The 16,510-nt window shown below is 35.4% G+C and overlaps 1 protein-coding gene across 25 annotated transcripts in view; it reads right to left on the bottom strand.

The window, feature by feature from the left end:
• Crem (cAMP responsive element modulator) overlaps window positions 1-16,510 on the bottom strand; it is a 77,581-nt gene that overhangs the window by 53,695 nt on the left and 7,376 nt on the right. For 17 of the 25 annotated variants that reach the window (XM_058580598.1, XM_058580592.1, XM_058580594.1 and 14 more), the window contains 2 exons: window positions 14,757-14,857; window positions 4,343-4,466 (listed from right to left, as the gene is read on the bottom strand). In XM_058580598.1, coding sequence (XP_058436581.1) covers window positions 4,343-4,466; window positions 14,757-14,800 — 168 coding nt within the window. In that variant the 5' untranslated portion in view covers window positions 14,801-14,857. Of the gene's footprint in view, window positions 1-4,342; window positions 4,469-8,452; window positions 8,505-13,166; window positions 13,250-14,756; window positions 14,858-16,510 lie in introns of those variants that run through there. The other 8 variants (XM_058580608.1, XM_058580609.1, XM_046448289.2 and 5 more) reach the window with 4 other exon arrangements.

Below are 16,510 nucleotides of genomic sequence, written 5' to 3'. Positions count from 1 at the left end.
ATCAAAAGAACTTTAAAAACTATTTGATGCTAACATATAATTCAGTTAAGAACCAGATAATACAAAAAAAGTTGCCTGTTTAAAAAAAAAAAAGAAAAATTTGCCTACTAACAGGCAAAATAAATGTTCAACGTCTACATACTAAACTTTCTAAAAACGAAGAGAACCTCCTATAGTTCATATGTTGACCTATGTATTCTTATTTCAAATAAGACTCTCATTTATCTGATTTCTAACTAGGGTGGATATAAGAAGAGTTGACAATGAGAAGGGGAAAATTATAGGGCATATTATTAATGGATCAACACATAAAGTCATTCAGGCAAGAAGAAAGCCAAGTCACAATATTTAATCCCCAACTATCTGTCACTCAGGATTTGTTAATGGCAACTCCTGCTTCCAATTTTTTGACATTATCACCTGTGTGAATTTACTTTAGAACATAAACAAGAAAAATGTCACTTACAACTGGGAAATTATAAAACAAAAACTTAGAAGCTGACTCATAGTGGGGTATGGAGGGGGAGCATGGGAGGAATAGATGAATTCTAGACAGGGATGTGGGGTGGGAGGGAAAGGGAGGAGTTAGGGGATCAGCAAGGATGGTGAAATGTGATGGACATCATTATCCAAAGTACATGTATGAAGACACGAATTGGGTGTCAACCTACTTTATATACAAACAGAGATATGAAAAATTATCGTATATATGTGTAATAAGAATTGTAATGCAAAAAAAACCAAAGTACATGTATAAAGACATGAATTGGCGTGAACATACTTTATATACAAAGATATGAGAAACTGTGCTCTATATGTTTAATAAGAATTGTAATGCATTCTGCTATCGTGTATTTTTAAAAAATCAAATAAAAAACAAACAAACAAAAAACCCCAAAACTTAAAATTCCAGCTTCCCCTTGTGCACCACCTGCCTTTAATTCATCAGCAGAACAAAGGTTGGAGGACCAAAAGGAAGCTCAACAGCTCTCAGGTCTTTGTACAAACAGGATGATATACATTAGCCATACAATTGATTAGCAGAAGTTCTGAAAAGACAGGGCAGTCAGAACTACTAGTATTAAATGATTTTAATCACAAGGATCAAACGCACAGAATTTTTTATCACACTTTAGTTTCCACAGCTTAATGATGATTTGATCATGAAAACAAGAATGATTTGATCATGTAAAATAAGTCCTTACTTACTGCTTCCCTGACTTGTTTATATAAAACTGAATGTAAGTCTAAAACACCAGGGAATTTATATCCCTTGACTTGAAGAAAATGAGACAAGTGGCCAATAAATTATGGTACCATCGAGTATTATTTTTAAAAACCAGTCACTTTGGTCATACATCATAGGGTTAATAAAGATGCCAGTTTGATTTAATAATCCATAGATATATAGTGTTGTATACTAAAAACAAATACGTCAGTGAAATGCTTCAGATACCACATACATTTAAATTAATATGTTCAGAATATTTTGACTGCTAAGAATTGAGTTCTAAATCATCAAATAATCATCATTCATGCACAGCATAGAGGATAATTCTTAGTTAACTAAAATAATCCATTAATTAGCACACAGATTACCTTTTTGGGGAGGAACCGGGGTACTGGGGATTGAATTCAGGGGCACTTGGCCACTAAGTCATATTTTGTGCCTCCTGAGCACCACCGAACCTGGCCAGATTACCTTTTAATTTCTTTTACATTTCAAGTATGTGAAAGATTAAAACCAGTTATTTTTTTATTTTTATCAAAAACTTCAAACATATAGAGAATAGAAAAATCCATAAACTTGCCATCCAGATTTAATAAATACCAGCATCTGATATATTTGAGATTTTTAAAGAAGCATTAGAAATATAAAGTTTTTCCTAGTTCCTTGATTTGGCCTTCTCACAAGTGCTCTATCTACTCTTCTACTTTATTCAAAACTTTCCCTTTAAACCTATCCTCTATTATTTCACAGAAATGTCTTCAAAAATCTATACTCCCAATGACCACTTCTTTCCTCTTGATTAAAGCCTACTACAACCTAATTTCTGTCTACTTGACTCCTATCCAATTCCAAAACATATAAACCCAAGATTGCTTTTCAGGCTTCCTATTACTGGACCACTCAGCAACTTATGACTCACAGAGCTGGGTGTTGCTAGCCTGAAGGTTCTCAGAATTGCAAATCATCATCTTTCAACAATAGGGATTTCTTTCAACTTTGGGGATCTTTTGTTCTGACTGTGCTGGCCCAGAAATATGGAGAAAAATGAAATGTGTGGAAGTTAGTGAGCCAGTACCCAAAGGGAAGGAACTGGAGACAGAAGGAAGGTTTGCTTTCAGATACAGAAAAGAAAGGCAGGATTACAGGCCAGGAATTATAGTTATAAAAACTCTGTACAATATTAGGAAATGAATGTACATTATGTGATTTAGGTTAAAATAAAATGTCTAATATATGGTAAAAACAAAACAAACAAACAAAAAAAAACCTCTGGAAGATCCCAAATCACTACACACACACACACACACACACACACACACATTTCATTCTATTCTATTCTATTTTCACAGATAAAAAGTCTAAAGGTTATATACCAAAATGTTAATAATTAAATCATTAACCAATGATTACATCTCTGAATGTAAAGATTATGGATAGGTTTTATGTTCCTTTTAATATTTATTTGTTAATCTTATACAATGAACATGCTTTTTTTTTTTTAAACAAGAAAAATGCCATGTTTTAATTTTTTTAAAAACAAAGGCTACATGCCTGTCATTCAGGGTAACAAAGAAGGGTGTTGCTAGGGAGATGTAGCTCCACAGAACACTTGGGGAAAACCTGAGGGAAGACGGTGGGTGTTGGCAGCTTGAAAAGGGAAAAGAAAAGCAGGCTGGGTGCATGGGGCCCAATTTTGGGAAAAAAGAGAGCTCACATGAACCAGTCTGGCCTGAGACAACATAAGACCTGCTGTTCTCCTGGGCCTTCCAAACAGCTATTGAGTCCTTTTCAGGTTCCCCATAAGATTCTGCTAAAATCCCATTACAGATGTGTATCCCAACTACCTGGCACCACCAGGCACTCTAATGATGTCCTTTCTTACTGCTTCCCTGACTTCTAGTTCACTAGTGTTTTAAAAACAGTGAGCATCTGAGAATATTCCAAGAATATTTGGAGCAGGACACTCCAAACTCTCATATTTCTACAACTCTGTGTTGACCTTTACAAGCTCCACTTTCCAGCCCAGATACTAGGCTTCAGTAAATGAGATACTAGTATTTCCCCTGAGCATCCCTTTGTATGTACTCTTTCTATAGCCCAGAATATGCTTCCATCCTAGGATCTGCCTGGAAAATTCCTATTCACCCTTTATGTCTAGCTCAAATGAAAAATCCTTGAGAATGCACTCTGAGCCAACTGGCTGCTTCATCCTATGGATACCTTATTCATTATGGATATAACATTTTACAGCACTTCTTATTGGAATTATTATTAAAACATACGTCTAGGGGCTGGGGTTGTGGCTCAGTGGTAGAACACTTGCCTAGCACATGAGAGGCACTGAGTTCAATTCTCAGCATTGCATGTAAATAATTAAAATAAAGGTCCATTGACAACTAAAAAATATTTTTAAAAAATACATCTACTCTACTAAACTATGAGATATTTAAAGCCAGGAATTATGAAAAGCCCTGTGCATCTAGAACAGTGTATAAACACAGTAGGTATTCAATAAATATTTGATAAATTAATAAATAATGTATTTGTTTGTACTATATATTTTTATAGATATCTCAAAAATATGTTTTAGGAGCTGAAAAACATGCACTAACTGATTCTAGTACCCTCCAACCTCTGTATTCGGGCTGGCACATGCTAGGTAAGAGCTCTACCACTGACCCACCTACAGTCCTGACACTTGTGCTCTCTGAATAAAACCAATACAAAGTTTAAAAACAAACTGAAAAACAAAAAACAGTAAAGAACAGGTCAAATATATATTTGCAAACAGTAAGATTTCTGCCATCTTTACACTAAGAATATCGGAACTATGTCAATTTGGAATTAGCAACCTAGTCAAATAATAATTTGAAGAATACATGTTATGGAGGGGTTTTTGTTTTTCTTTCCCACAATGGTGGTGGTAGTGGAAAACTGTTATAATGTAAAAGTATTTAAAATATTTATCTTCCTTTCAAAATCAATTGTAGTAAGAATAGCTGATAATCAGGGAGAATGGGAAATTTAAGATCAACTACAAGTAAACTGAATCAGCACATAATTCTCCTTTCCATAAATTTTAACTTGTGTTTGTGCCTGCCTATAGCCTACCTGAGCTAAAGTAGGAATTGAATTTTGGCCAGTCTGAGTATGCATATGAGCAGATTCTCTCTCTGCCACAAAATCAGTTATAATTCCATCCTGCCGAGATTCAATTGTTTCCATGGTCATTTGTCTGAAAAGATAACAAAAAGGAAGAAGCATTAAGGACCCATCTAAAGTATCAGGAAATACTGAGTACTACTCAGCTTTCTGATATCCATTTATGGCAGTCAATCATCCTCTTGTGGTTTTTCTTTTTTGTTTTTTTTCATTCAAGAAATTGGTTTAGTAGCAGAATTTTCACTTACCAAACTGAAGGCACATTCTCTGCCCAATGAATAACAATGTTACCAAGGGAATGCTGCAATGTATTTTATGGGAATTAGCTTATTTTAAAAATTAAGTCTTAAAGTCTCCCTGATAATTGTTTGGGGCACTGTATTTAGTATGAAAGAGTGATAATACTAGGTTTTCTACTTTACCTGGAAAGTATAAATATCCTATGAGTCTCAAGGTCTAACAACTGTTTTATATTATGGTGTGGAAAATTGCCCATTGTCTAAATTAAATGTCATAATAATGTGTCTTGCTTTGTCAGCAAGTAGTTTCTGACAAACAAGCCTCCCAAACAAATTCAATCAGTAAGGGCTAACCACTTTCCTCCAGCTCCCCAGTTATTCAGAGAAGAATCTAATTTTTCCAGGAAAAACTTCTGACATGATTTTAGTTTGCTTCTGAATTCAATTTAAGTTAATGGTTTCTATGTAGAGTCTAGAAGGTCAACCATATAATAACAAATTTTATTTTATTAAGAAAAAATGTAGAGGCTGGGGAAGTGGCTCAAGCGGTAGAGCGCTCGCCTGGCATGCGTGCGGCCCGGGTTCGATCCTCAGCACCACATAAAAATAAAATAAAGATGTTGTGTCCACCGAAAACTAAAAAATAAATATTAAAAAATTTTAAAAAAAGAAAAAATGTAAAATGCAAACAAAATAAATTTTAAAATTTAAATTGTTATAGAACTACTCTCTGCTGCCATATCTTTTCAAATGTCAACAGTATGATACATTTTTTCACCTTACTAGTCTAAATATATATCAAAAAGTATGAAGCCTACTTAAGACATTGAATTAAAAAGTTCAAATTGTTTTCACCAGATTTAATTAGTTACCAGATCCTTCATCTACTGTCTTTCATTTACTGCCTTCATTTGCATTTCAGTAAGCACTACCTGAAGCTAGCTTTGCATTCTCAAACCTGTCTGTTATAGGCTATGCTATATAGCCTACATTTTAATACTTACAAATTTGCAGGAATTGTGAAAAAAAAAAAAAGTGTCTAGCCAATGGTGGAAAAAATGTACATCCCTTAATACTTTCCAATGCCTTTACCTCTTTTCTTATTACTGCCTGGCATGACCTCTCCAGTTCTGGGTACATATAACATGCATAAAATAGGTATATATCATCATGCATAAAATGTTAATTCCTACTGCTCTATTTTTGCTAATATGAACTCCAAAGAGAATGCTGTATGAGTTTTGTAGGATACAAAAAAGTATTATCCACAAAAGGAGATAAATAAAGTGGGTGAACACTTATTTAAATGTTTTTGTTTTCTGTATATTTTGGTGGTGCTGGAGAGCAAACTCAGGGCCTCCCACATGTTAGGCAAGCTCTCTACCACTGAGCTATATCCCTAGCCCTCAAAATCCTTTACCTATAGAGTTTAAAGAGTTTCTTCTCTCCCTCCCTCCCTCCCCCCTCCCCTCCCCTCCCCCTCCCCCCCCTCCCCCTCCCCTCCCCCCCCTCCCCCTCCCCCCCCTTTTAAACCCAGGAGCTCTGTAGAACTGAGCAACATCCCCAGCCTATTTTTTTTTTTTTTTTTTTTTTGTGACAAGGTCTAGCTAAGTTGCTAAGGCTGGCCTCCAACTTTCAAACCTCCTGCCTCAGCTTCCCATGTCACTGGAATTACAAGTATGCACTATGGCACCCATCTAAGAGTTTTTTTCCCTATAGAAAAATCTCAGAAGTGTGAAGATGCTAGTGTGCCTTGAGAAGGGTGGAGAGTGAAGGCAGCATTTACCAAAAAGTATCTGACCCCCCCAACCTGCAAAAAAAACCCTTTTTCCATTAAATATACCCTAGTAGGAGTATTTTGGCAACAATTCTAACAATATTGTGCTATTTTTACACCTTTGTTAAAAGTTCTAAGATTCTGCCAAAACCTGAGTCTCAACTCAAAAATTACATGCTAAAAGGCCTCGCCTAATAAACTGATTGATTCAGCATCATCTACATAATGGGCTCTATATACAAAAGTGGGTAAGCTCTATATACAAAAATGTCCTAAAGGAATTCATTTACCAGATGGTCCTTGATTTCTCAAATTATTTGTTTTTAAAAATGCAGATTTCCAAATTTACTTCACCAAACTTTCTGGGGAAATCTAATTTTTTGTATCCATGTAATTCCAACAAGTCTTGAAATTTAAGACTCACTTAGCTTACTGGTAGACTAATAATAAATATTAAAACACTTAAATTATGTGAAGCCTGTTATGCATAAAATGCTTAGAAAAACAGACAGGAATGATGGAGTCTGCCTGAGGATGGAGCCAAGTAGAAAAGGATAGATGGGTATGATAGGAAGGAAAGTCTAGATTTTGGGAAACAGGACAGCTGACTGGAGTAGAAAATTTGCATGAGACTCATCAGGGAAGAGACAGAGTAAGACTGGTAGAAATAGGGTTAGAAAGGGTCAAGGGAACCAGATATGAATACCTTTCAATGATTTAGAAAAATTTTTTTACTTCAGATGCCTCCTCTACTCTAGGTCCTTCAATATCTAAAAAAACTAAAAATAAATAAATAAAACTAAAAAAAAAGTTTTAAAAAGAAAAAATTTCCTATTAACAGGCAAAATAAATGGTTCAATGTCCACATACTAAAACTAAAACTTGAGAACTTTCTATGGTTCATGTATTAACCCATGTATTCTTATTTCAAATAAGACTCTCATTTATCTGATTCCTAACTAGAATGGATATAAAAAGAGTTGACAATGAGAAGAGGAAAATTATAGGGCATATAATTAATGGATCAAGAATTCCAACTCTGTGGCTGTGGCACTTTGGGTCCATGTCAGATAAAATTGCCTATAGCTCTTTTTTTTTTTTTTGGTACCAGGAATTAAAACAGGGGTGCTTAGCCACTGGGGTGCTTAGCCACTGGGCCACATCCCCAATCCTTTTATTTATTTATTTATTTATTTTATTTTTGAGACAAGGTCTCGCTAACTTGCCAATTTAAGGCCTCACTGAGTTCCTGAAATTTTGCCATCCTCCTGCCTCAGTCTTCTGATCCTGAGTGGCTGGGATTACAGGCATGTGCCACCACAACCAGATGCCTAGTTCTTTATACTCAAGAAATTGAAGGAAGTGAGGTACCAAGTCATATTGATATTTGCAATAACTATCATAAATCATCGAGAAATGTTAGCCCAGCATGGTGGCACATGCTTATAATCCCAGAAACTTGGGAGGCTGAAGCAAGAGGATCCCAAGTTCGAGGCTAGCCTTGACATCCTGGTGAGACCCTATCTCAAAAATAAAATAAAAAATAAAAAGAGCTGAAGATGTTCCCTGGAGGTACAGTACCCCTGGGTTCAATCCCTAGTAACACACACACACACAAAAGTTAATAATGCTTACTTTACTTTAAGGACAGAATGGTACACACACAATAGAATCTAAGACAACCACCATCAAAAAAAATAAGTTTTAATGCTTAAGAAGATAAAGCTAAACTATTCAGAGCTCAATTTTTTAGATATAATAAAAGACTTTATAATTTATCAAGCAGATTTCAAAATGTTTCACATATGAAAGTGTTTTCATATATACTATCTCATGTAATTACCTTAATTATCATCTTGGGTATTCTCCAGATTTCAATCTTTTACTCTATGCTCTATTCCTTTTTTTCAATCTACATAATATAACTTCTTAAGTCCTAAATGCAGATAATTGCCAAATCTGTATTTATGCACATCTCCCTCCTGCTGAGTTTTTCATAACTGGAGTTTTCACAACACCTATCCCTTTCCTCATAATCCTTACCATGCTTTCAAGCTCCAAAACTAGAATCATGTCCATGTCAGAACCAAGTCAACTGTAAAAAAAACAAACCCCCTCAAAGTTAAACATTAACCATATCAGGATGCAAGGAGACCTCAAGTAAAGGCATAAATGGAAGGTCGGCAGCTATGCCCATTCATCTTCCTTACCAGACTACCATTTGTATTAATTCTTTACAACCTCTTACTCCAACAATGAACTGCAGTTAAACTGTTGCTCTTTACAATTGCTGCCATCCACTATGAAGATCATTAATCAGTCACTAAATCTCTTCCTAAGCCATGACTAAATTTTGATGCCCCAGCACTTATGCCAGAATCACATCCATTAACATTTCACATTCCTTCACTGCCCAAGATAAAAGCTCCTCTCATATTTCATTTTCACTTTCATAACTAGTGCTTTCATCCTCTCCCATAACAAATCCTACTGCTCTTCCATACCTTTGTAGTGTACTATCTAGACTCCCAAAGGCCCCTTACAGTCATCTCAGGAGGGAACTGCTCAACCTTCCATACTCAGGATCAGAATGTTGACCTGGCTTCCACTGTAGACTTGGTTCCTCACTACTGCTCCCAGCTGTTCCTCCTTTACTTCCTCATAATACACCCTTATTCCACTGAGGCTCAAAGTCAGCTGCACCATCTTGTACCTGTCCATATGAAAATCATCATCTTCTATTCACTTCCAGAATATAAACTGAAAATTTTGGTCCCTAATTTAGAAGGCTTCCTTTCCACTATTCTGTGTATGTTCAACATTTAAAGGAAGGGATTCATCCCTCTCACTGTGTGTGGCAGATGAAACACTGGACCTTGTCTGTGGGCAAAACTGTTCCAGCCTAAAATACTTGATTCCAACACCCCACTGTCACTACAACATCCTAACTTTTCAGCTTAAATCTTTCATCCATTATTCCCACCACACCTATTATTCCACTGCACTTAGAGTTCCAGAGCACTTTCTCCCTTTCCATCAGTCTCCTTTCTTCATTCCCCCACCATATTCAGCTAGCATGATTTCTCATTTTAACTGCTTTTCCCAATCCCCTAAATTCTCTTGTCCCTTTTCTTCATGCTATATCTTAGGAAATACCAATCTGGATAAAATTAACTCTCTGTCACCTGTATGCCTGAACCAAGGATGAAGAACAGTAATTAATAAAATTATAAAACAATATTACTGAAGCAATGGAATTGGTGGTTTTCAACCTCAAATGGGCAGTAATCTTATTGAGCTTCTCTAATCAGCTTAATCTCCCACTGTCCCCAACTTTTTCATCTTTTCTCCCTCTTCTCAAATCCCTGAATTTACCTAATTATACTTTAACTAAGATTTTGCCTCCTGATTTTAATCAAAACTCCCTCAACTTCCCTGCCACCAAATCAACAGTTACATCTACATCCTTCATTTTTCCTTGGCTCCTGCTTCCTTCCCACTCTTAAATTTCTGTATCTGTTCTTTAGATCACATGCCCTTTTTTGCTCTTTTCAGGTGCATAATACAATAAATTATCCTCTCACCTCGCTAGTGGTTTCCTCCTGTAAGACTTAAATACCTCCAAGTCTCTCCCCACCTTAGATATACAAGCAAGCGCGCATACACACACACACATCACCCACATCCAAAAATTCACTGCCTCTCTTCTACCTCTCCCTGATGACCTACTTGAAAGAACTGCCAATGCTATCCCCATTTCTTCACCTCCCACCTTCTACTAGACAACCCCAAATTTGCCTCAGCCTCTCTAAAAACACTCTAAAAAACATAACTCATTTGTCACTAAATCCAACGCACTTAAGTTCTATGTTGTTTGACCCCTCAGCAGCATTAAGTTATGGACATATTCCTTCCTGAACTCTATTTTTATGTCCCTAGAATGCATTTTCCTGTTCTGACCAAATCTCTGATGATTCCTCCACAAGCTGCTCTGCCAATTCCTTCCCTTACTTGATGTTAATCCTTCAATCTTCAGGGATCTGTCTAGCTTTCTTGGCTCACTTTCAAATCTCTCCCTGCTTAATGTCATTCATTTCTTTGGATTTAATACAAGTTTTAAACCTGTAACTCTTAAACCTACATTTCTAGCCCAGTAGTCTTTCCTGAATTCCAAAATTCAAAAGCCTGTTTAACATTTACACACACAGATGTTTTGTAGGTACCTCAAAGTCAGTGAACACACAAAATCCTAAACACACATGTTCTATCTCCTGAGATTACTCTCTCAGGAAATGGGACCCCACCATCCAGAAAAACTGTTATACCCGATACTTCCTTCCTTTTATTCCCCACAGTTTTATCACCAGATATAACAATTCTACTCTCTAAAGTACAATTAAGTCTCCTTCAGTACCTTCTCACTGCCACTGTTCTATTTCCTGATTTCGATCCATGTCAATAATTATCTTTCTAAAACATACATTTGATTAAAACATTTCTCTGTTTAAACTCTTCAGAAGCCCTATAATGACTATGAGATAAAATCCACTTGCCACTTCTTTTAATCATAACTACCATTTATTTAGTATTTGCCATGTGGTAAATGTAGTTTTGGTCCTCAAAAACTCTATTAAATCATATAATTAGTTCTTCTTTTAGAGATAAGGAAAAGGAGACCTAAGGAGGTTAAGAATCTGATCTCACAACAGGGGCAAAAACTGGCATAGATAGGTTTTGAACCCAAGTCTTTTTCCAAATTGCCATTTAACTCCTTTCACATGTGATTCCACTTTACTTTCACAGCTTCATCTTCAGTTATTCCATTCTTTCCCACACTCTTTATTCTATTCTCCTAATAAGCCATTTTTTTTCAAATATACATCTTATTCCCCCAGTTCTAATCATTGACGTGTTTCTGCTTTCTTCCTGGAATGGCCTTCATCCCTTCTTTGTCCAACAGGCAAATTCATTCCAGTTTTTTTGTGGCCTAGTTCAAGACACTATCTTTCAAAAGCCTATTCTAATAGCCCTTAGCATTATCAGTTACTCTTCTGAGTTCCCAATATGTTTTGTGCAATACTTCCATCAGCACTTGCCTAGCATACACTTTTGTTAGCACAGTACTAATACTTGTATGAATAATTTAGGGATGAATGTCACATCTGAGATTTCCATGTATGCCCAGTGCCTAGTACAGCTGCAACTGTTATTGTAATCTTCATTCAGATATGCTTTGTTGTTCACACTGGGCTCCAATTTTAACTCATTTGTATTATTTTAGAACAGCTAGTATGGTGCTCAGTCTATGTCATTCAGTAAAAATTTGATGCTAAAATCAGTTTATTTGAAGGTAAGTTCAACTCTAAATACATATCCTATCATTTAAAATACATATCCTATCATTTTCAAGCAAGTTTATTGTGCTAATATATATCCAACTGTTCTCCAGAACAACCTCCTAAACCCACTGAAAATCAAGCCCAAGACAGGGCTCAGGGCCCAAGATTAAACAATGTATAAGTGTTCACTGGGCATAGTGGTGCACCCCTGAAATCCCAGCAACTCCTAAGGTTGAGGCAGGAGGACTGCAAGTTCAAGTCCAGCCTGGATAACTTAGTAAGGACTGCCTCAAAATAAAAAATAAAAAAGGAACTTTGGACGTAGTTCTAGCTCAGTGGTACAGCACCCCTGGGTTCAATTTCTAGTTTAAAATTTTTTTCTTAAATGCTTAACATGGGTTAAGCACCGAACTAAACATTTTATTTTCTTTCTTTTCTTTTCTTTTCTTTTCTTGCTAAATTGTCCAATCCTCCCACCTCAGCCACCCCAGTAGCTGGAATTGTAGATTCATGTCACCATGCCTGGCTTTTTCAGGCATTTTTAAGCACTATCTCAGGAGGCAATATAAGACCCAGAACTCAGCTATACATGATGAACATAAAACATTAACATTTGTCAATCAGCCTTAACTGTTCCATACAGAATTTATTTATAGAGTTAAGAGAAAGATCTATTTAAATTTTTCATTGTATACTTTATAGCTAAATGTACTAAAATTGAAGAGATGCATCACAGAATATACAGGCCAAAAATCTCACTTTCTATAACAGCAGAGTAATCTTTAAATTAATAAATTATAGGTTTTTTTTAATCTTAAACAACAATCTTTATCAGAGGGGGAAAGAACCAATTAGCAATTATATATTACAGAATACTTAAAAATAAGAAGAAACTATAAAATACACAAAAGTACATTATGCATCAACTAGAATACTGGCAAATATTTGGTTTCACAGTTCTTAAAAATAGGTAAGAATTTGCTAAAATTGGCATATTTAAACTTGAATTTGCAATCCTTCCACCTCAACAATATTCTTTTCTTATGAGTTAAATATTTCTTCTGATATCTCCTTTTTCTCCTTTGATGGAAAAGCAAATATCCCAACCTGTTATGAATATACTAAGATCCAGTTTGATAAAAGGTTAAAATAACTAATAAAAGGTTAAAATAACAGGATTCTCTATTATATCTAGTTTAAAAGATGTCCACGGTGAACTACTTTCCATAACAAATACATGTAGAATTGTATTTGTTATCCTGTTACCTTGTATGACTTCTTATTCTGTTATTTTTTGAGGACTGTAAAAGAACATCTACATAATACTGTAATAATTCTCCAAATACTGAAGTACAAACAATAAAGTACTATTTGTACAATATAATACAAAATAGGTAGACAACCTATATATAACATACTTTAAGAAGTGAATGCAGGGGCTGGGGATGTGGCTCAAGCGGTAACGCACTCGCCTGGCATGCACAGGGCACTGGGTTCGATCCTCAGCACCACATAAAAATAAAATAAAGATGTTGTGTCCACCGAAAAATAAGAAAATAAATATTTTTTAAAAAGAAGCAAATGCAAAGGAATACACCCATACAAATATTTATAATTATAGAAACCAAAACAATTAATCATGAAAGCTACTTAGGCATGTCTATATGTGCATAACAAATATGTAAGCAGGAGGAAAAACAAGAAGGAAAAAGGAAAAACATTTTAAGGAATGCTATCAGTACCTGAGAATGTGTGTGTTTCTTTCTGTATACTGGGGACTGAACCCAGCAGAACTTTACCACTGAGCTACATCCCCAACCTGTACTTAATTTTAAATTTTGAGACGGGGTCTCACCAAGTTGATTAGGGCCTTGCTAAATTGCTGAGGTTGGCCTCCAGGAAAGTGTTTTTTTAAAAAAGAAGTTAGAAGCAAAGAAGGGAAAGGAAAAGACAGGCCAAAAAAATCTAAGTGAAAAATAGGACAAAGACAGTGTCTTAATTATAATTAATGTGTTCAATAAACTAATACAATTCTAAAATCACAGTTGTTTCCAATTTGTAAAAACAAATTACATGGCACTGCAACTATATTACCTTTGCAAAAACTTTTCCACTTCTAAAAATAGAGTCCAATTGGTAAAGGAAAAATTTACTAAAGTTGTTTCTATTCTCTATTTTTAAATAGCTTTACAAAAATGTCATAGAAAATTTCTTTTCTCTTTAGAGCTAAACACAACTGATGAAACAAAACATTTTGAAAGTTCCAAAAGATGGGCCGGACTTTGGCTCAGTGGTAGCGCACTTGCCTGGCACCTGTGAGGCACTGGGTTCGATTCTCAGCACCACATATAAATAAATAAATGTCTATCATATATATATATATATATATATATATATATAGAGAGAGAGAGAGAGAGAGAGAGAGAGAGAAAGAGAGAGAGAGAGAGAGAGAGAGAGAGAACCAAAAGAAACTTGAAAAATTCTGATTAGATTGCTATAAAAATTGGTAGAGCCAGGCACGGTAGTGCTTGCCTATAATCCCAGAAACTCGGGAGGCTGAGGCAGGAGGATCCCAATTCAAAGCCAGACTCAGCAATTTAGTGAGGCCCTAAGCAACTTAGTAAGACCCTGTATCAAAATAAAATAATAAAAAGGGCCAGGAATGTAGCTCAGTGGTTAAGCACCCCCAAGTTCAATTAGCAACAAGTAGTCTAAGAGTAAGACAGATGACTAAAACTCCCGAGATTCCTCTAATTCTATAGTTCCAGTGAACTATCTATATCCTTATCAATGGTCTATTTGCTAACCGAAAAGGATCCTAAACTCAGAAAAAGCCAAATGTGAATATCCACTTGCATGTATATATTTATAATCACTATGTATGTATAATATATATATACACCATAAGCACACATACATGTATGTACATATTTATCATTAATTCATCATTTTAACTATAGCTAAGTAGAAACTTAAAAAAAAACAAACAGAAAAACATATCCACCTACCTTACATTTGTCTTAATATATTTTTTCCTGCCACATTTGCTCATTATTAAGACATTTGCAATCAATGCTTTGCTCCTTCTCCGTTTTCTTCTTTATTTATCCTGCAGTAAAATTATAATGTTGAATTGGGAGATTATAACATTTATTTTCAAAAAGTTAAATCTCTTAAAACTAGGCTAGTAATATTCAAATTTCTATAAAACTAAAAAAGCATAGATAACTGGAAAAAGCTTTGGATTTTTTTTTCAATTCTATTATTTATTTTTCTTATCTTCGGTGGGGGGGGATCCACAAAATTTAAATGATGTGCTATTTCTCAGATTATTTTCTTTCTTTTTTTTAAATATTTTTTATTTTTTAGTTGTAGCTGGACATAATGCCTTTATTTTACTTATTTTTATGTGGTGCCGGGGATCGAACCTAGGGCCTCACGCAAGCTAGGCAAGCACTCTACCGCTGAGCCACAGCCCCAACCCTCTCAGATTATTTTCTATAGAAAAGAAAGCCATGCAGTCTACACTATTATACATTAAGTGTATTTAAGCTCAGTATCAGCTCCATTTACTGTTTGTTTTTGTTTTGCAGTGCTGGTGATAAGCTGTTTTAAAAGGTAATGATCACTCAATTGCAACAAATTTTCCAACCATGTTTTCATTAATTCAAACTTCGGTTTTGTCAAAGATTCTTAACTCTAAATAAAATATCAACAGTTCATTCAAAATCTTCTAAATAGCCTTCACTCTATTTTAAAAAGCTATCTAAGACACTAGCAATTAAGCCTCATATTTTTAAGCTTAATACTTCTTAAAACTTAATACTTCTGAAATACACACACACAAACACACACATTTGTTTATATAAGTATTTATTTGGGCTGGGGAGTGAACCCAGTGCTAGGCAAACACTCTACTACTGAACTGTATCCTCAGCCCCCAAACACATCTGACCTGCAGAATGAAGTAAGACTGCCAAAGACAAAAAGAATATCTGGGAGCCTTTGCTTTTTTCAGAGCTGCAAAGAACAGTTATGGCCATCCCTCAGTACTTTGAAGATGCCTATGCCAGCAAGGACAGTGCTCAGCAATGCACATGCAGCTTTCAGACTTAGCTCCTAAGTGGTTCTCTCTAAAACAGTGTCATACCCTTCCAATTTTGAAACTGCAGGCAATGGTTTGCCACACTGAAGGTACTAAAGCAGTGGTTACTGTTACCACCCCTTCCACCCTAGCAAAGTGACAAAAAAAAAAAAAAAAGAAAGAGCATTTTAACCAAGCTATCCACAACACAATAAATAAAAAGCAAGGATGGGGCTATACCTTATTAAACCTTATTCTCTATTATATTACGCTAACATTTTACATGGAAACATCTTAAAAGTTGTATGACCAAGAGGGCAAGATCATTTATTTATTAAACAGTGACCAGTACCCATTATATACCAGGCTCTTATGCTAAGTACTGGGAAACAGTGGGACATATTGCTCAAGACGCTGCAATCTAAAAAGGGAAACAGACTTGTAAACAAAGATAATATCACCTAAGCAATAATGATCACAGCACCATGTAACAGAGAAATAACTACTAATTTTTGCATTTCTCTTAAAATTATTTTTAGTTTTATACAAAATACATTCTTATAGTTCAAAAATTTAGAACACGGAGACAGGTACTCAGTGAAGTCCAGAAATAGCTACCCACTTTCTCTTCCCAGAGGCAACAAGCATTGAAGAAAGCACCAACTTCCTGCCACCCCA

This window comes from Marmota monax, unplaced genomic scaffold, assembly GCF_021218885.2.
Source record: "Marmota monax isolate L192 unplaced genomic scaffold, Marmota_monax_Labrador192_F-V1.1 WCK01_AAM20220418_F8-fsc00066, whole genome shotgun sequence".
In the NCBI taxonomy this organism is placed as follows: Eukaryota; Metazoa; Chordata; class Mammalia; order Rodentia; family Sciuridae; genus Marmota; species Marmota monax.
The sequence above is the reverse complement of the archived record's forward strand: the minus strand, read 5'-3'. Positions and strand labels throughout refer to the sequence as shown.